Genomic DNA, 22,407 nt, shown 5'->3' with positions numbered 1-22,407 from the left:
CAACTGTGTCAACGATCTTAACCCCGTAGGTCCTCGCGTAGGTGTGCCCTGCGTGGGGCCCGATGCATAATTTCGAAGGATTGGTATGTTTGGTACGTTGTTCGCAGGATTTCGAAGGAACGAGAGAATTTTGTTGTCGAGATAGAGATGGTTTTATCGTATCAGTGGGCGTCTTCTTGGGATATTGAATTTCGTTTCGTTGAATTTTCGATGGGTCTTGGTTTGGCAGGGAAGCAAGAAGGGAATCGTGTATATGATTAGAACGAATTGTTTGAGAGTGAGGAGGTGGAGGATGGATACAGGTAGTCGTGAGGAAATGTAGTTTAGGTTTTGGTTTCGTGAGAAGTGGATGGAATATGTGGAAATTAAATAATGGGTGGAATTTCTTTTTGAGGGGTGTTAATAATTTTGTAAAAATTATAAAATTATTAACACTCGTCTTGGAATTTTGTAATTAATTTTTCATACTATTCACAAATTATTATGCAAAACAAAGAAACAAAACAATTAAAAACAAACAAAAACAAAATTTATTATTGAGGGGTGTTAATAATTTTATAAAAATTTTATAAAAATTATTAACACTCGTCTTGGAATTTTGTAATTAATTTTTCATACTATTCCCAATCTATTAGGCAAAACAAAGAAACAAAACAATTAAAAACAAACGAAATTTATGATTGAGGGGTGTTAATAATTTTATAAAAATTATTAACACTCGTCTTGGAATTTTGTAATTAATTTTTCATACTATTCACAAATTATTATGCAAAACAAAGAAACAAAACAATTAAAAACAAAGAAAAACAAAATTTATGATTGAAGGGTGTTAATAATTTTATAAAAATTGTATAAAAATTATTAACACTCGTCTTGGAATTTTGTAATTAATTTTTCATACTATTCACAAATTATTATGCAAAACAAAGAAACAAAGCAGTTCAAAACAAACACAAGTACAGGTAGAATATTCAGTGAATAGATCAGGTACCGCTACGGATACCCCGGTTATGGCAATAGAGAGTACATTGCATATAGCCATCTATGCAGTGCAATAGCTATTGCTAATAGCTATTGCAATTCAACGATTATGTTTGTTTCAAATTATTTTGTTCCTTTGTTTTGCGTAATAGATTGGGAATAGTATGAAAAGTTAATTACGAAATTCGTAGACCAATGTTAATAATTTCCATCAAATTATTAATACTCGAAGATGAGCGTTAATAATAAATATTAATAATGAATATTAATTTTTGTAAAATTATTATCATCCCCTTAATCATAAATTTTGTTTATGCTTGTTTTGAAAATTATTAATTTATTAATAAATATTAATAATAAATATCAATTTTTATGAAATTATTAACACCCCTCAATCATGAATTTTGTTTATGCTTGTTTTGAAAATTATTAATACTCGATGACGATTGTTAATAATAAATATTAATAATAAAAATTAATTTTTAGAAAATTATTAACACCCCTCAATCATAAATTTTGTTTACATTTGTTTGAATTGTTTTGTTTCTTTGTTTTGCGTAAATATATTGGAAAGAGTATGAAAAATTAATTACGAAATTCGAAGAGCAGTGTTAATTTTTATAAAATTTGGGGAAGTGATATAGGTCGTGGAAAATGAATGAAATGTTGCACCTGGCGACAGAGTAAGATGTACGTGGGAAAGTAATGAGGGAGACTCTAAGGTGTTCGTTGGAGAAGGAAGAAATGACGAATTACGTAATGTTTTTTATTTTCTTCTCTTCCACGGTGGATAGATATTAAAAGTGACCTCAACTTCTTGAATAATAATTCGCTTTATATTCCCTGTTTACAGCTACGTGCTTCTAAAGATTGGTTTTTTAATGAGAAACATGGTAACCGTGCTATTTTAGAGAACGGAGACAGAAGTAAATAAGAAATTTGCGAAAACAACAACGGTGGACTTCCTATGTTGTTCGCAACAGGAAATATAAACCACGTGTAATTGATATAGGAGAAGGTAGTAATACTATTCTAAAATACCCATAATTCCGGAGAAGAATAGAAATGTTAAAAATCCAAATATATTATGAATAATTCGAAAAATTAAAATTTATAACTGAAGAAGAGAAAATAAAATTCGTTCGGACTGCAAAGGGGCATTTCATTGGTACAGCATTGATCAATGAAATCAAAGCATGATTAGCATTTTTAATTTGTCGTGAGCATTTCCAAAATTCTAAAAAAAAATATAAAAGTATTCTAATTTATTCCCATTTCCTTGCTAATTCTATATTCCAATAATTCTATTCATTCCATGTTCATTATTACTGTATTACTATATAGTTACTATATTCAATAACATTACCACGTTACTAACATACAGAATTAACATTATAACTGTAATATAATTTCACTATATATGGTAATTTTAACAATTCCATTTATTTCATAGTCACTATTACTGTATTACTATGTACAGCAATTATTAGTCTTTTCATTTTCACTATTACTGCATTACTATATGCAGCAATTATTAGAATTTTCATATTCACTATTACTGTATTACTATAGTGTTTTCGTATTCACTATTATTGTATTACTATATACAGCAATTATTAGTCCTTTCATATTCATTATTACTGTATTACTATAGTATTTTCGTATTCATTATTACTGTATTACTATATACAGCAATTATTACTGTTTTATAGTCACTATTAATGTATTACTATATACAACAATTATCAGTATTTTCATATTCATTGTTGCCATATTACTATATATAGCAATTATTAGTCTTTTCATAGTCACTATTACTGTATTACTATATACTGCAATTATTAATATTTTCATATTCGCTATTACTGTATTACTATACACAACAATTATTAATCTTTTCATATTCATTGTTACTGCATTACTATATACAGCAATTATTAGTCTTTTAATAGTCACTATTACTGTATTACTATATACAGCAATTATTAGTCTTTTAATATTCACTATTACTGCATTACTATATACAGGAATCATTAATCTTTTCATAGTCACTATTAATGTATTATTATACACAATTATTAATCTTTTCATATTCATTGTTACTCCATTACTATATACAGCAATTATTAGTCTTTTAATAGTCACTATTACTGTATTACTATATACGACAATTATTAGTATTTTCATATTCATTGTTGCCATATTACTATATACAGCAATTATTACTATTTTATAGTCACTATTAGTGTATTACTATACACAACGATTATTAGTGTTTTCATGCTCACTATTACTACATTACTATATACAGCAATTATTAGTCTTTTAATAGTCACTATTACTGTATTACTATATACAACAATTATTAGTATTTTCATATTCATTGTTGCCATATTACTATATATAGCAATTATTAGTCTTTTAATAGTCACTATTACTGTATTACTATATACTGCAATTATTAATATTTTCATATTCACTATTACTGTATTACTGTGTACAGCAATTATTAGTCTTTACGTATTCACTATTACTGTATTACTATATACAGCCATTATTAGTGTTTTCATAGTCACTATTATTATATTACTATATACAATAATTATTATTGTTTTCATATTCATTGTTGCCATATTACTATATACAGCAATTATTAGTCTTCTCATAGTCACTATTACTGTCTCACTATATACATCAATTTTTAGTTACTATACAGCAACAACATGACATTTCCATTTATCTTATATTCATTTTCTCAATTATAACTCTATTAACGACACACTACTATATATAGACGAACCATAATTATGCACAAGTACCTCCTCCATCCCCACACTCATTCTTCACCTTAGCCAATCTAATATTAGCCACCCTGTCTATATACATCCACCCGAAGCAAATACAAAAGATCAATAACTTCGACAATAATAATAGCATTCACCCCCCAAACGAAATCAACAAACCAACGCAACATCCCCATCCCTACAAACCAAAATGACATCAGCATCCACACCCCAGGACACTCTAGAACACTTTGACAACTATAACAACTATAACATTCATTTAACAACGATAAATCATACCTCGTCTAAATCATACTCCTCCTCCTCCTCCTGACGCTCCACCAGGTTCCACCCACGACGACCATGCACACATAGCAGAGCCATAATCGCGTCTAAAGCCTCGCGAATTTCGAGCTAATCGGTTAGCAAGGACTCTACCGCGGGGGTAGCTGAGACGCCGTTGTTCCCGAGCCAAGCGGCAAGGTGAGTGGCGGCAGAGGGGTGGTGGTTGCTGGCAGGGTTGAATATCAACCCACGCGGTATCCCGGACGTGCACCGGTGCTAGTTCAGCTCGGTCTGAACTCGTGCTAGCACCTACTATCCACGTCAGCTACCCAGAGGACCGTTTCACTGAGTCTACACGATCCACCCGGGAAGAGGAAAGACAGTGTCGAAAGGAGGGATCTGTCAGTCTGTCAGGCTGCATCGATTTCTCGAAGGCAGCTGCTGATACCAATGACCCCCGACCTACCGGCGATTAAAGGTCAGAGACTGCCGTTGGCGGGAAGCCGAATCGATGGTAACGACGGTGAACCTGGATCGTTGTTATGTCGGAAGCAACGTCGAGGGACGTGAGAGAGGGAGCCTCGCGTCAGTTCCACTCGCTCCACGGATCCCCGTGGCTGGTGTTTGGGTCAGGGTACCTCTGCTCCAGCTCCACCTGCACGGCGGGGATCTGCTTCGGTTCCCGCGAACGACTCGATGAATGAGCCTCTGCTCTCAGGGACGCGTGTTCCGGGATCCGGCTGACCAGGCCGCGACTAGGAGAATCATTGATCTTTCGCTCCGGGGCCACGCGCGAGTAACGTCATATTCTCAGCAGCGTGCGACGCAATTATACGAACACCGTGACGTGTGTCGGCTGGAACCGAGTTTTATGAATCGTTTGCAATGACGAGAGGAGGCTGCACCGATTTCCACCTGCGATTTCGGGTTCACGGTGTTGTTTGTCGCATGGGATTGAGAATCGTTGCGTGTGAGGTACCCTGTGCAGGGAAGAGGATGTCAGTTGATCGAGTAAAACGTGGTATTCCGTGAGTATAGATCGTTTGTTTCGGGATTGACAGTGGGTAGACTGTGACTTCCAGTTTGTCAGGAACCGAGGACCAGTGTAGTGTTCTGTGAATGGACGAGGTGAGGGAATTGAACTGAGATCGGATCTCAGAGAGCAAGGACTGGTTAGACCATGTGACGTAACGTGAATTTTATTCGTCGAGGACGAAATCAAGTGTCGTGTTATTCCAGGATGAATGCAGGATGAGCACGGATCTTCGTTGATCTAGGATTAATAGTTGACAGTGACCTGTCAACAAGGAAATCAAGCGGTATAAGTATAACCAGGATGAGAATAGATCTTTGCTGACTTGGGATCATAATTCTTCAAAATAATTCTTCGATCATCGAAACGGAGAAGCTAATTAGATCGTGCAGTGTTGACAGTTGACAATGTTCAGGAGATCAGATCACGAATTGTAATAATAATCGCGGATCTGAGGTATTTCACCTATCAGGAAGTGTCAGTGCGTGTCTAACTACTTCTCGGAACACGTCGATTGATGAGTCTCTCGTTACGATGGTGACTGTCTCATGCTCATGGATCATGCGAGTGAACCAATCACGCATATCAGATTCAGATAAATGAAACTATAACTTGAGAAGTGTATCCGAGTCCAGGACCAAGGTGCAGAAAAACACCTAAATTTAGTAAGGTGTCAAATGACTCCTCGTGGTGCATGCGGTATGCAGAGTACTTTTCTCGGTGAAAAATAAGTTAAATGAAAAACGGAAAGCGAGAAATTAAACAGACAGATAATATAAGGAATTACAGAAAGTCAGATGAGCGAAAGAAGCAACGATAAATGTACCATTGTAAAGTAAATTCTGAAAAGTGTCATTTGACCGTGCTTAGTCTATTTAGTGTCAATATGAAGTTGCATTACTTCTAAAGTCTGTGTTATTTATTTCCAATTATCGCGGCGTTTTGTATACGCATTTTTTAAATCCAAAGAAACGACGACAATAATCATTGCGTGATTCCGAACTTCTATTTTCGCGCTGACGATGTTGACAAACGGAACCGCGTGAAGAGGATCGATGCTCGCCGGCGCGTCTGACCAATGATACACCGTTTCACTTGGAACCAAAATTAAAAGTACATTACCTCGAGACAACCTGTTTATACACCATCTAACACACATTGGCAGTTTAATTCCAAGGAAGTTAATTGTCTTCATTAAACAAACTGTCAAAGTCCAACCCAAGTGTACCCAAGTTTTCTGATGTCAACTGTACCACACGTCAGGTGACAACTGTCAAACAACATTGACAGCTAGCTTCTCTAAAGAGGACCTAGTCACAAATACGAATCTAGACGCTGAAACAGCCACAGCAAGGATACCTAGATCATTGGAAGGCGATCCAAAGTTCAGGATCAATCCGAGCAACTAGAGGTAGCCTATCATCACGCAACAAGTACATATGCACACGTCACGAGGCCCGAGGAATCGTTGGACATCGATAAGCCACCGGAAGCATCATGGAGAACGATACCTACGACCTGAGAACGATGAGCTCCCCGCTGAAGAACACGTTCCTGGCGTCTGACTATCGGATGGAGACCTGGAACCAGTTGAGCATGAACCTAAGAACGTGCCAAGGAATACCACTGAGTTTCCCGGTGTACCCCTACCACCCGTACCACCCGTTCTACGATCTCTGCACACCCTATGAAAGTTACTTCAGCCTGCATCGTTACCTGAGATCCCAGCTGACGATGGCACCGTACTCGATGCTGGACCAGCTTTACTGCTACTGCGACTCAAAGACCGGTTGCTCGTCGATATTCGGTAAACAGACGAGACCTAGCTAGTCATCACGGATCGCTAGATGATCATGATCATCCTCGCATTCGTCGGTTCATTGATCCTCGTGATCGTCGGACGGGCGAACTCGCGCGGTCACGTGACCGGAGTGAAAACGCGGGAAAACGGGATTGAACGACCTGGAGCGGCGGGAGGGGCGGCTGCTAGGCTAGTGGAGGGGGGGAAATGGTAAAATGGAGGAAGACGACGAAGGACGGTAAAGGAATAATCCGCGGGAACCGATATTCGCGCTGATCGGACTATTAATAGCCTGGAAACTGGTACCTAGGTACCTACAATCACAGCCCGGCCTTGTCAACTGCATTCCTTCCTTGACCTACACGAACGTAGCAGACCCACATCCTTTTCAAACCACCCAAGCACCGCGAACGAGTATTACACTTTCGTGTTGGCCGCGTAAATTGCTCTCGCTGCGAAATATCCTTGCAGTTCCAATCTCCGACACCCCGGCCATCCTAAAGGCTTGCTACAAAGGACAAGCGATTCCCAGTCTGAACAATCTCCAAGTGCTGCTATGTGCTGCCTACGTTGACTCTCTCCAGAGCATGGAGATACTTCGATCCTTACGTTCTTTTTTCTCATTTTCTGGTTTTTTTTGGACGTCCAATTCTTTATTTCCTCTTTTCTCTCTCAGGCTTTCGTAGTTTTAGATGTAGATAACAGTCGAGGAATTATTAGGTTATTTTTTATCAGACAAAATTGTCATCTTCGCTAGGTATATGCACTGCATTAAGATAAAGTGGATAATTAGAAAGAAAAGAATTGCAATTTTGGGTTGACTAATGATATAATAATACTGTTATATGCTATGAATTGCAATTTTGGGTTGACAACGATTAGGTTGTCATACTTGGAGAAGAGTGACTGAAATAGTCCAAAGGTTAATTAGAAAGAAAGAATGGCTAAGTAGGAAGAAAATAATTGCAATTTTGGGTTGACTGATATAACAATACTGTTATATGCTAAGAGTATTGATTATTTATGACTAATTAAAGAAACAAAGTATCTTCGCTTCACTTAACTGTGCGCACTAACAAATATAATCTTCTCGTAATTGACAGACTGATTACGAGTGTCTGAAAGCCATACTTGGAGAAGAGTGCCTGAAGTCGTCCGAATGTTACCTAATTTTTCTTCCCGGTTAATAGATACTTGGTGTCAAAGGTTGAATACAACCAACACTGAATTTAAATTTTCTTCTTCCTGTCAAAAATCGAATTTAATAGGACTCCCTAGACGAGAGAGTTCTGTTAGGACCTCCAATTCTCTATTTTCTCTTTTCTTTCTCGGGCTTTTACAGTTTTGTGCGTAGACAATAGTCTAGAAATTATTCCTTTGTTTCCAATCTGTCAAAATTGTCATCTTCGCTATCTACAAGCTCTGCACCAAGATAAGCTGGATAATTAGAAAGAAAAGAATTGCAATTTTGGATTGACTAATATAACAATCGTCAAATGATATCGTTATATGCTACGAGTTGCAATTTTGGGTTGACAGCGATTAGGTTGTCATACTTAGAAAAGAGTAACTGAGATCGTCCAAAGGTTACCTAATTTTTCTCTCACTTAATAGATAGTTGGTGACAAAAGTTGGACACAACCAACACTGGATTTAAACTTCCTGTTTCCTGTCAAAGATCGAATCTAATAGGACTCTCTAGGCGAGAGGGGCTGTCGAATTTCGCGATAGGGATTCTACATGCAGTCAGCTCGATTGGATGCCGAAACAGATAGGAGCAAGAGAAGCACGACACGGTTCTTTCGAAACTCGTCTGTCAACGTTATAAAACACGGGATTGGCAGGCCACCGTGATAAGTGCTATTAATCATCGTGATAGACCACCAGGCATGCTTATGCACGATGATTAATAACATTTTCATACCGTCTCGGAACGGCAAAGACCAAACCCATTAACGCGAGCATCGGGGTTCGAGACGGTTACGAGATCGTTGAACCGAATAGTTTAGCCGTACTGAACGTAGAAGAATTTCATCTCGCGTAACTTTCATAATCCCGTGCGAATCGTGCACGAGAGCTGATGGAAATCGCCGGCCTGCAATAATTGTTATTAATGCCCGGTGAAACGCGGTTGCCCAACCGATGCAAGAATGGTAACGAACAATACGTTACGCGGGGTGTCAAAACGGAATGCAGCTAACGTGTTCATCTCTATTAAACCGTCCTCGTATCAACAAGCTGAATCTCCAGTTCATCGATGCACACCTAGCACCTTCGTCCCAAAATTGCTGTGCATGTAGTCCAGGTGTCGCCATTTTTCATTCTCTCGAATCATCACGTAAAGCTCGATTAGCATAGGGATCCAAGACTCCAAGACTGTCTCTCTTTCTCTCTCTCTCTCTCTCGTAAACACGGTTGACAACGACCAGCTGGTATCTCTTGGCAGAGATGGTCGAATTGACCGAAAGTAGGGAATCGTGCTTCACCACCACCACCACCACCATCGTCATGCTCATCAAAATGGCAGTCCATAATCATGTGTACACGACACGCGTCAGGACTCTATCGCGCTTCATCCACGCCCGTTAATCGCGGCCTACCCGAGGTAAACGCGTGCAGAATGTTCCATCGAGTATAAACGTGAGACCAACGCCTTATTTCTCAGACTCCCCGGTATCCCTTGGATCAGCAGGCTCGCCGCTCGGGATCCAGCCGACGGACGCTCCTTCACCCATAAACTTTCCTGCTCCAGGGGAGAGCATGGCCGACACCTCGACCCTGTCGCCGGAGGCTAACATGCCGAGCTCGCCGGGCTGCCCCGTGGTCAAAGTCAAAAGCGAGTATCTGCTAGGCATCCCGAGTCCAGGGACACCGCGAGATCCTCTTCGCGGGGCGGCAAGTGGACTGGAAGCTCGTGATACAGCCTGCTCGGACCGTGCGTCGCCAGATTCAGTCTTCCCTGATGCCACTTCGATGGTGGGCTACAGAGTCGTCGAGGAACAGCAGCAGCAGCAGCAGCAGCAGCAGCAGCATCAACAGCAGCAACAGCAGCAACAGCAGCAGCAGCAGCAGCAGCAACAACAGCAGCAACAGCACCAACAACAGCGTGCTGGTACACCTGTGCCGACCAGGCTGTCGCCATATTCGCCGATGCAAGCGGTCTCCACGACTCCCATGCCCCAAGAAGCGACTTCGAGGAGCGACAGCCCGGACAAGGGTGACTTATCGTCGGCACAGACCAAGGAGGAGTCGGATAACTCGGTTTTCGATGGCGGAGGTGGCGGTGGTAGCGGCGGTGGCGGTCGTTCGGAGACCTCCAGTCAACCTAGTCACCGGAGTAGCCCGTCCTCTCAGTACAGCCCTAGCCAGAGCGTGAGCCCCAGCGCCAGCACGACGCACGTTACTCAACAACAGCAACCGCAAACTCCGCCGACACCGCCTAGACCCCGGGTACCTTCGGTGCCGCCTCACCTTCTGGCCCACCATCAATTTTGGTCGCAGAACAACGGTATACAGGGATTCGCCACGCAAAGGCTACTGAACGGGGTCATCAGCAGTGCTGTTAACTATGGACAGAACGTTGCAGTCGCGTCCACCAGTAGTACAAGTTTGAGTAGTAGCACGGGGAGCAGTGGGAATGGGGCAACTTCCACGAGCATTGGGGCAACTAGTACGGCTTCCTCGTGTAAGTCAGTTATAACGATGAGTGTCGTTGCGTACAGTGTCCCACGGTAAGTGCCGTTTCATTTAAGCAGCAAACGATTAGACCCTACGTAGACCATTTCGGTTAACAATTCTTTACCTTTCCAATGCTACGTTTGTCTTTTAAAGTTCATTTCTTTAACACGTTCACGCAGATGCTGGTTTTTGCGCATTCGTGCATTGCTTCATCTAGCGGTGTGCATGTTTAAATGCACTAGGCTGTTATTTTAACCCTTTGCACTCGAAAATTCTTTCGCTATGAAGAAATAGCAATTCCAAGCTTCTCTTATGTTTCTGTGACCCTTTTTACGCTAAATATGAACAAAAATTATGCGTTTATGGTTATTTTTAATATACTATGATGGCATTAAGCGATTGGTGACTGAGAGTCGCCTCTTGAGTGCAAAGGGTTAATAAATTCACCGTTTATGTTGAAAATGGTGTAAATCAATTGAACAAAAGGCACATCAGTGTGAGCCACCAGTGGTACTATGCGTGGCTGAGAAGAAGTCATCCTAGAAACTTGTAGGACCGAATCCCCAACAACCCAACCATTCTAACGTCATGACAGAAGTAAAGCGCTTCCCTTATTGGCAGAACTGATCCCTTCCTATTAGCCCGGTCATAGGACCCCATGTGACAGAGAAAGCGAACGAAGCAACGAGACAAAGCGAGACAGACGCAACAAATAGATGCAAGAGCGTAGACCCATCCCAAAAACATATTAACTTCGGATTCTTCCGATGAACACGTGATTATGTGCAATTACTAATTACTAATTAGCATCTTGATTAACTTCTCGTTGCATTATGCAGCAAACGTGCTGTACTATACACATACTTTTTATATTTATGCTGCATCGTGTGACTTTTTTAAACGGTTATCTAGCATGATGCAATTACATAATTAATTTATCATAAAAGATACATCTTAAATTTAAAATCAATTTTCATAAACGATATTAATTATTATTACTTTTGTACTCCTTTGCCTTGTAAATCTTCTAAGCTATTATCATCTGATACTTTATCCGACTCGCTGCTTTGTATTTCCAATCCTGGGTCTTCAATTGCGTCTTATATTATTCGAGTACAAGAATTTTACGGATATCCTACGCCTATGTTAACGTATCACGTTACTAAACTTGGAGGTAGTAGTTTTGGGAGTGTCATAGAAGAGTAGGTACCTCTCCTGCCCCACAACCGAACGAGATGACTTCTTCTCGGCCACGCACAGTACATTCCGCACGATGGAGGACTGAAGCGTGAGCCACCGATGGTACACACCAGCGTGAACATGTTAAGATCGTTTCAGAAAGGGTCATCCAATATTTTCTTAGTAACGTGACCTTGAAGTAACCTTGCAAACTTGAAGATAAATAATTAATTTTATAGAAAATTGTGATAAGTTAATGATAATAATGAAAATTGTAATAATTTTCGTTTTATCACTTATCAGCTGAGGTATTATTATTTGACAGTTGAGCCAAACGGCATATACCGTGGAACACCCTGTATATGAAATGCTCGATGAAATGAATCGGTTATAAGATTCACGAGGGAATTTGATTTCTTCTGAACCACGAAATTGCGTATTCCAGGTGAAACGATGAAACCACCGGCGCAAAGGCCAGCGCCGGCGCCCCCAAGACCACCTCCGACCGTGATCATGGGTGAGATAGGTGGCGTGAGGACGATGATTTGGTCAGCGCCACCTTTGGACCCCGTACCACCGCCAGCGGCCTCGTGGACGGCCACGGCCGCGGCGGCATCCTGTTCCTCGTCGGAAGAGTCGGCTGCTCAGCTACTCCTGAACCTAGGCCAGGAGTCCAGGGGCAAACCACCCTCCGTTCCCTATTCCGGCCCGCCGCTCAACATGGAGAGGTTATGGGCCGGCGATATGACGCAACTGCCCGCGGCGCAGCAGATGCAGGCTCTCAACTTGACAGCTTCCGGGTCCGGCCAGACGTGGGAGAGGAATGGCGGAGTCGTCAAGTCGGAGACCGCGTCGCAGTCGATGTCAGTGGCGCCACCTGCACCGCCGATGCCACCTCAGGAACACGAGGAGGACGAGACGCCTATGATTTGTATGATTTGCGAGGACAAGGCTACCGGTCTACACTACGGCATCATCACGTGTGAAGGGTGAGTCTTATCTTTCCTTCATTCTCTTTTCGGTCATAACCTATATGCAGGGATCGGTTTGGGTGGATTGGCTAAAATAGTGTTGTTTTACTTCTTAATAAAATACAATAAGCTTATTCGTAGATTGACGGCTATGAAACCTTAAAGACTGGACATCATAAACTGTTCATGACTGACGACTGTGGAGATTGGAGCTGCCCTTGCACTCTTATTTAAAGCATTCATCCTGACCGTTTCCATATCCAGGCTTTCCTTTGCAATCATGCCCCTTTCCCACCAGGCCAGGTACTTCAGCCACTCTGGACGCATCCCTAAACTTTCACTCAACCTTACTATAAACATTCTTTGCAGTTAATTCACTTGCACACGGTCACTTTCATCCTAAGCCCAAACACACTTGGCATTCTTTCAGGGCCGTACTTATTCCAATCCCACATATATGTAAGCTACCTCCCGAGATCGAGTAGGTATCTTTGTACGCCTCTGGAAACCCTAACGCGTGCCAAGAGTTGCGAAATTATCGTCCCTTGGCTATCTCGAAGTTAGACCCCGATGATAATCCCGTGCAAGCTGATTTCCGGAAACGGGTTGGCAGATCCTTTCCAAAGATCGCTAGATGCGCTCGTGCGCAACGCGACCTAGGTGTGATAATCAAATTAGTCGTCTGCAAAACTGCTGGTCCCGCTGCATATCTGGAACGGCTAGGTCCGGAATGCCTTTAGGCGACCCGTTAGGAGTCAGAGATTCGGACGATCCGCTTAATTAGAGATAATTGCACGGAACTATGTACGGAAAGTTAGGATTACACTAGTCACGGTCCTAAGGGTGCACCTCACGGCGAACTCTGACCTTTTGGATCCTCCTAACTTGCACCTGCGTCCTAACAGAGAAATATATCGTTCCCACTGTCTTCGAGGTTACCGCGTCACGCTTCAACTATGAATGTAGATAGATATCCGTCTATACACACCATGTATCATGCAGTTTTTCATCGTTTCCCCCTTTCGCGATGCGACACTGGCCTCTCTCGACTGTTTTCACTTCGAGCTGGCCTTTGCGTACCTAGTCGCCATGTTTGATCTGCTATAGTTCATTTATCGAGCTGGAATTCTTCATTATACTAAAATATACCATTCTTGCCTTTGATCGAATGTCAAAAGTGACTGGTATCCCATTTCAGGGGTCACGCTGGAGATAGCAATGGAAGAATTTTCTACCTGGTGTCATCGTAATTGGATTATGTCCTTTTGACATATTCAGGGAAAAACTGAAAAGTTAACCACTGTTTCATAAACATGTACACTGGACTATGCATTGATACTTGAACTCTATAGCTTGAATGATCGATCATGTCAACTATACCCGGCCTAAAGTTGATACATTAGGTCAGTCCCTAGTTCCTATGAGATTCTCGCTACTTCGAATTACTGTCTCGGAAAAATACACACTGCACTCTTCGTGCGTCCTAAACTTGATACATTAGGTCAGTCCCTAGTTCCTGTGAGATTCTCACCACTTCAAATTAATGCTTCGCAAAAATACACACTGTATTCTTCGTGGATACTATAGTTGATACATTAGGCCACTCCCTAGTTCCTATGAAATTTTCGCTATTTCAAATTACTGCTTCGCAAAAATACACACTGTACACTTCGTGATTAGGTCAAACCCTAGTTTCTCTGATATTGAGATTCTCACCACTTCAAATTAATGCTTCGCAAAAATACACACTGTATTCTTCGTGGATACTATAGTTGATACATTAGGCCACTCCCTAGTTGCTATGAGATTCTCAGTACTCCGAATTACTGTTTCGGAAAAATAGTACACTTTTCGTGGATACTATAGTTGATACATTAGGTCAGTCCCTAGTTCCTATGAAATTTTCGCTATTTCAAATTACTGCTTCGCAAAAATGCACACTATACTCTTCGTAGATACTACAGTTGATACATTAGGTCAGTCCCTAGTTCCTATGAAATTTTCGCTATTTCAAATTACTGCTTCGCAAAAATGCACACTATACTCTTCGTAGATACTACAGTTGATACATTAGGTCAGACTCTAGTTTCTATGATATTCACGCTACTCTGAATTACTGCTTTGGAAAGATACACACTGTACTCTTCGTGGATACTACAATTGATACATTAGGTTAGATCCTAGTTTCTCTGAAATTCTCGTTGCGACAAGCCTCGCAATAATCCGACTTAATCCCATCCTTAATTGATCTAGATTCAGCTGCATCTGTTTCACATATCCTTCGCGTGCCAAAGAGTTTCTACAGCGAAGCTATGTCTGTTCCTTGATCCGCAGGACTCCGATTCTATCAGAATGGTGATTTATAGTTGCACGTTTCAAGTTCAGCCCGGGTATTAAAAAATATCGATTCACCTCTGAGTGAACTGGGACGTGGTTGTTTGTTGTTTTAAAGACGACCCGCGGTATCTCAGCGATTCGAAGGTGAAACGAAGAGTGTACCTCAAGGTACTTCCCATTCTCGTATATCCTGCAACGCGGCTGATTAGTCCCTAAGGTTACTGCGGGGTATCGTTACTCGCTTTCACGCTAGTTTATTCAATGTCTATCGTCTCATCCGACGAATCCGGCAAATTAGTTGGGAAAACTCGACAAGACTGTGCGTCTCTATGTAGCCCTAGGTCCGCAGGTATGAATCTTTAATCGGTTTCTGGTAAGCTCCAAGACACTCCCCCGAGTGGCGAGAAGCAAACTTTGGAACTTAGTTCGTTGAACAAAAAATCCTTGGTGACTGGTCGTAAAGTACCACCCTGACTACCTAACGCTAACACAGTTATCCCGAAAGGCACAAGCTTCCGTTTTAACTGATGGCTTTGGTGCGAAGATCTTCGATGCTTTCCTTTGAAATTAGCCAACTCTGCAACTCGGATTCTTAATGATAGATCATAAAGCTTTTAGTCTCTCTGCCTGACGGTAATCGCGAAACCCTCGGATCTCGAAAAAGAGACACAGGACAAAGTCAACAGAGCCAAGAAATTTCTGTTGGCAAGTGGAAAGTAAACTTGGAAACTAAGTCATTGGTCGGGAAATGTCCTCTACCTGCTCGACAGTGATCCCAAAATCCGATTGTTAGCAGAAGCATCGCAATTATTTGAAAGGGTTTAAGTGAAAAGAATTTTGACATTGTCTAGATATCAACATACTCTCCTGAACAGAGATCAGTAAACTTTCGTACTTGGTTCGTCGGCCAAGAAATCCTTGATGACTTGTCAGGAGATTTCTTCCATCCTGTCTAATTGACTGACAGCAAGCACGAAATCCTTTCATCTCGAAATAGGACACAGGAGAATCTTGAATTTCGAAGAAATAGGTGCAGAGAGAATAGAGCTTTCCTTTTTCTTAATAATATTTGTCATGTCAATTAAAATACAGCTCACTCTGCCACTCCCAACTCTTGTAACTCTCTTCTGATACTCCTCATCTAATTCCTTGGCATCTTTTTCTATGCCAATGCACACTGTACACTGCACACTGTCAAGCGTCTAGAAATTCCACATACATTCTAGGAACTCGTTCTTCTCCGACTACACTTCTTCCATCCTGTCTAATTGACTGACAGCAAGCACGAAATCCTTTCATCTCGAAATAGGACACAGGAGAATCTTGAATTTCGAAGAAATAGGTGCAGAGAGAATAGAGCTTTCCTTTTTCTTAATAATATTTGTCATGTCAATTAAAATACAGCTCACTCTGGCACTCCCAACTCTTGTAACTCTCTTCTGATACTCCTCATCTAATTCCTTGGCATCTTTTTCTATGCCAATGCACACTGTACACTGCACACTGTCAAGCGTCTAGAAATTCCACATACATTCTAGGAACTCGTTCTTCTCCGACTACACTTCTTCCATCCTGTCTAATTGACTGACAGCAAGCACGAAATCCTTTCATCTCGAAATAGGACACAGGAGAATCTTGAATTTCGAAGAAATAGGTGCAGAGAGAATAGAGCTTTCCTTTTTCTTAATAATATTTGTCATGTCAATTAAAATACAGCTCACTCTGTCACTCCCAACTCTTGTAACTCTCTTCTAATACTCCTCACCTAATTCCTTGGCATCTCGTTGCATACTAATGCACACTGCATACTGTCAAGTGTTCATAAATTGCACGTGCATTCTAGGAACTCGTTTTTCTTGCACTACTGATAATCTAGCCTAAAGATCCTCTTGATCCACCATAGTATCATTCCTAACTGTTGTCAATCGATCAGAATTAGTTCCTCATAGATAGCAAGACTGTCAAGCCTCAAAACGTAATTCGTTATATGAAAAATCTTTGACATCCGATCCTAAAGTACCTCCTACTCTATCTGCTCAACAGTGACCACGAAATCTCCGCTATTTTGATAAAGAAAATGCAGAAATGTTGAATTAGCTCCTGATAGGCACTAAAAGGCTGCAAAGAGAAGCAAACTCTGCAACCGAGTTCGTGACACGAAAAATCCCTGATGACCGATCACGAGGTACCTTCTATTCTAACTACCTGGCTGACAGCAGGCTGAAAATCCCGTGGTTTCGAAAGAGAAGCCAATGATATTCGAAAGGAGAGGAGGTTCTAGCTGATGACTTTGGTGAGAAATTTCAGAACAGGTCAGAGTAAGACTGGAAACGAATCCAATTCCACGACGTCGGTGTTGCTGGGCCCAAGACAAACAGGTTGCATGTGTCTTGGAGAACGGTTAAACGGATTTCTATAGCCGGTGTGTTGGATCACGAGCCGCGATTTGAATAAACGTAACAGCTCGTGCCGAAGATCCTTTGCGAAATCTTCGCGTGCAATGTGAGACAGCGTGAAATTTTGTGTGCGCAGGTGTAAAGGGTTCTTCAAAAGAACCGTGCAGAATAGGCGAGTGTACACGTGCGTGGCGGAAGGCGGTTGCGAAATCACGAAAGCCCAGAGGAACAGGTGTCAGTACTGTCGCTTCAAAAAGTGCATTGAACAGGGTATGGTCCTTCAGGCTGTTCGAGAGGATCGAATGCCTGGGGGCAGAAATTCTGGTGCTGTGTATAACCTTTACAAGGTTAGTATTCACTCCGTATTTTCACTAATTTTTCACTTTCAGGGACGTTTCCATTGTTACAGATAGTACACACCGGTTGAATAATAATATAGTTAACTATGTAACTTGCTATAGTGACATCCTTGGAATTTTTCTTCACCAATTAATTCATAGTGATTGCAATTTTTGGAAATTCGGAATTAATCGTTGAGATATTAAAAAATAAAGATCGATTTTTGAAATCTTCCACTTCCAATCAAAATTTAAGTACAGCAAAATTACATATATATATTTTTTATTGTAAATAAAAATTCTCGAAATTATAAATTTTCAAGTTTGATTTTGAAGTATAAAAATAACAAGTATAGCAAAATTACCTTTTTTTTAAGAATTAAAATTCTCGAGATTATAAATTTTCAAGTTTGATTTTGAAGTATAAAAATAACAAGTATAGCAAAATTATTACCTTTTTTCTTTTGTGAATAAAAATTCTCGAGATTATAAATTTTCAAGTTTGATTTTGAGGTGTAAAAATAACAAGTATAGTAAAATTACCTTCCTCTTTTCTTTTTTTTTTTTTGGTGAATTAAAATTCTCAAGATTATAAATTTTCATTATATATTTCATGAATAATAATTGATTGGAAGGTGGAGAAACTGAGCCTTCGATTAAATGTCGTTGTTAGTGTGAACGAGCAAGGGGAACGTTTAATTTTAAAACGCCTTCGTTTGCCCAATAGGTGAAGTACAAAAAGCACAAGAAAAGTAACAAAACGAGTGGAATGGGAGGAGGCATGGGTGGCATAAGTAGTGGCGGTAACGTTGGCGGTGTTAACGGGTCGGGATCCCTTGGTGGTAGCAAAAGCACCATGGGTTCGACGATGCTTGACAAACATATGGCTGTAGCCGCAGTTGCTCACCATAGCCAACAGCAACATGCACAGCTTGCTGGTGGCTTTCTTCACCATCACAAGATTTCGTCGGGCGACCCGCTCAACTCGCAATCTACCACCAGTCACTCAGGTCACCCTGCCCATTCGAGTCACCTTGTCAACGGGACGATCCTGAAGACGGCGCTCACCAACCCCTCCGAAGTGAGTCCACGCCATTTTTCTTTCCACTATCTTTTCTTCTAATTACGTTATTAATTATCAATCGAGCCGTTCGATTGCCAAATTAATTAATTGGGCAGAAAACCAAATGAAAATTTGGAATTTTGAATGAAATTTAAATTTGAAATGAAAATTTGGTAATTTGGAAAATTAGTATCAGAAATTTAGGGATCGAAGTTTCGAAATTGAAAATTTTCAGTTTTGAAGTTCAAAAGTTGAAAAAGTTGCAGTTTCGAAATTCAGAAATTGAAAAAGTTGCAGTTTCGAAATTCAGAAGTTGAAAAAGTTGCAATTTCGAAATTCAGAAGTTGAAAAAGCTGCAAAATTTCGAAGTCCAAATATTGGAAAAACTGCAAAGTTTAAAAGTTCAGAAATTCAAAAAATATCAACGTTACAAAATTGAAAATTTTCAACGTTTCGAAGCTTCAAAGTTCAAAAAAATTCGCAGTTTCACAATTGAAAATGAAAGTTCAAAATTCAATCAAAAGACAAGTGCTTTGGTATTCAAATTTTGGAAAACTCAAAAAATGGATTTAATTATTTTGGCTCGTGGGTGGCTCAATTAATAATATAACGTGAAATACTAATTTTTAATTACGTTACTTTAATCATATTTCTTTAATTTTAATGATTTTTGAGGGATATAGAAGCATAACTTAAGAAAATAAAAATGTTTCCAAAATTCTGGGGACTTTCTAGGGAATTTATAGTGATAAGAAAATTCTATCTTTAACAGAATTATTTTAGTACTGATTTCTCTCATTATTTTATTATTTATATTATAGCTCTTTTTATCTTATTTTATATTTCATGTGAACATTGCTGTTTTATTATAAAATACCCAGTGAGACATTTGTATTAATTTCGTTCAAAAATCCAGCTCTTTTTTATATCTATTTTGTAGAAATTTTTGTCAGTCATCAAATTAACACATAATTTGCTATATAAATCACCAAAGAACCTCATTACAACGTATAAAATAAATTAATTCGAAAATTCACACAAAAGATGAAGGAGAAACTGCTTTTTGATACTTTCTTGCACGAAAATGAAGTAATTATTTTTGTCAGAATAAATAAAATTCCACATTTAATAAATATTAATATCCAATTCGTTTAAATTTATAAGTCGAATTCCGTTTTGGTTATAGCTACTAGAACAACATTCCCAGAGTTTTGCAATCATGCTAGTATACTTATCAACACTCGCGAAATCGTCGACGAATCTCTTGAATCCCAGGAACCAATCTTCCAATTTAAATTCATCCGTGATTTCCCACAGTAGTGAGATTCCTAGTATTTCTTGCGTATGTCACGGCTATTTTCAGAATCACATAAAGTAAATATTCAAGGTTGCCATATTGCATAACTATGGCCATGTAAATATTACAGTTAGAAAGCACGGGACTAAAAAGACTCACGAACATTTTCCATAACCTTCTTCACTACGATAGTAATTAAATAAAAGAATAATTAAGTAACAATTAAATCCAGGATACTAAAATTTGTCAAAAATTTGATTTAACAAATTCAAATTCCAAAGAATATATCAATAAACTAAAAAGAATTCACCGTCAGCGATTCAAATTTCCCGCCAAACGGTCTTCACTCCAAACCCCTAACAAGCAACCAGGGAAAGTGATTTAATTTCGACTAGTACTGCCATCTGTGGACGCAAAGTTGGTACGAGAAATCCAATATCTCCATTTTTCAAATATTATAATTTCACGAACGAATTATAAATTCTGTCAATGTATTTCGATGGCAAAATAAAAGCTATCATTTATTCTATGGCGATTAATCGTTTGAGTAACACGGAGTGATCATATTACACAGATTTTGTATCGAAAAGTGTCACTGCATCGAGCAACGATGCGCAGTTGACGAATCTACCGCAGCGCCATCTCAGTGGTTCTGGTGCTTAACACATTGACAGCCGGTAGGGTCAAATTGCACTTTATTCGGATCGGTATTATTCAGCCGATAGAGTAAAATTACGTTTAAAATCTTTTAGTTAAGACCAGTACTTGAAATTACCTACTGAAATTAAATTCCTAATACAGTTCAAAAATTTCAAGAAAATTAATAAATATCTATCACGGTCTATTTAATCCAATTAATCTTTCTGAAAAGTATTAAAAAAATAATGTAAGCTGCACTGAAATGATTAACATTAAACTATAACACCAACTTCACATACCTATCCAAGTATACCAGACACAGATAATAATAATTAAAATCACATAATGAACATATTTACATTACATTAGGTATATATAATTACATTCCCATGTAAATAAAAACCAATGATAATTATATAGATTAAAGTACAGCTCACTGATCTCGATAATTTCTTTATGTATTACACAAATAATAAAAATAACCATATAACCGGTGATCGTATAGTAATATATACTATCACAAAAGTACACGTAAAAAGCAATAAGCTAGTAATTACTGATAAAAGTTTCCTGCCATTATCTCAGAAAAATATCTGTATCAAAAACTCGCTCAGTGTTAACGTCCACAATGCAGAAAAAGATCACCTAACCTATACAATTGCGAAATCAATTAATTACATCCCAAGCGACGGTGGGTTTTCAATAAATGCAAAGACAGGAAGTCTGAAACCAGTCGGGTAAACTAGTTCGCTAGTCGCGGTACATAATTAGAGATTGGAAGCGAGGTGAAAAATAGCACCGTTCCGCCATCTGCCAATTCATCGCGCAACTACGGAACGAGACATGCCTACTAGTCGCGGAGAAGACACGTCGCGACCCCAGCTCGTAATGGCGGCGAGCGAGTAGACAACTTCCACCTGTTTCCCTATTCTCTCGTACACTCGTTCCCGAGCGAGCGCGGTGACGCAACTGGTTCGATTTCACGCGATGCATCTACGTGATAACTCGCGGAAGCCTACGGGATAGACCGTGCGGGAGATATTCCACGGGATTTCTCTATCGGCTCTCCATCGGGCCGATTATCTAACAAACCGACGAGCGTACGTGTGAAACGATTTTTTCCACAGACCCGACGATCTCGAACACCCTGCCAGTGCTTATAGATCAACGTCGCTCGTGCAACCGGCAACACAACGATTTCCAGTGATTTATACGAGGCGGCTCGTTAGAAATCGAGCACGGGTCGACAAAAGTTGATCCTCGCCGGGTAGAATGCGCGCGGCTGATGAGAACGTCCCGAAGGTATCTTCACTTTCACTTTCCGAAGCAGCTGCACGCGATCCGATCACATGCTCCGACGAGATCTTTCACGCCAGTGGTGGACTTCTTTCATCCGCTCCTGATAGCTCCGGCCGCCATGTAACCCGAGCGGAGTAACTCCCGGTTCGTCCGCGAGAGCGCGCTAGCGGTCCGTTTTAGCGTCCGCTGTTTGCAATTGTATCTGGGTGTTTATCTGGCCGGATGGCTTCTGAGAATTCGACCTATGGATATCTGATATGAGCGTCACGTGTATAGATGCATCAGTGAGAAATTTGCGATATGCAATGGTATAACGGGTTCTAAGAA

At 40.2% G+C, this 22,407-nt stretch overlaps 1 protein-coding gene across 1 annotated transcript in view; it reads left to right on the top strand.

The window, feature by feature from the left end:
- The window catches only part of Hr4 (nuclear hormone receptor 4), a 36,392-nt gene that overhangs the window by 3,681 nt on the left and 10,304 nt on the right, over positions 1–22,407 (top strand). The window contains exons 2-5 of the mRNA XM_017897608.1: positions 9,549–10,568; positions 12,186–12,729; positions 17,581–17,791; positions 18,510–18,863. Coding sequence (XP_017753097.1) covers positions 9,549–10,568; positions 12,186–12,729; positions 17,581–17,791; positions 18,510–18,863 — 2,129 coding nt within the window. The remainder of the gene's footprint in view (positions 1–9,548; positions 10,569–12,185; positions 12,730–17,580; positions 17,792–18,509; positions 18,864–22,407) is intronic.

This window comes from Eufriesea mexicana, unplaced genomic scaffold (assembly GCF_001483705.2).
Source record: "Eufriesea mexicana isolate 0111107269 unplaced genomic scaffold, ASM148370v2 scaffold577, whole genome shotgun sequence".
NCBI classification, from domain to species: domain Eukaryota; kingdom Metazoa; phylum Arthropoda; class Insecta; order Hymenoptera; family Apidae; genus Eufriesea; species Eufriesea mexicana.
Note: the sequence above shows the minus strand (reverse complement) of the source record. Positions and strands in the feature narration are given on the sequence as shown.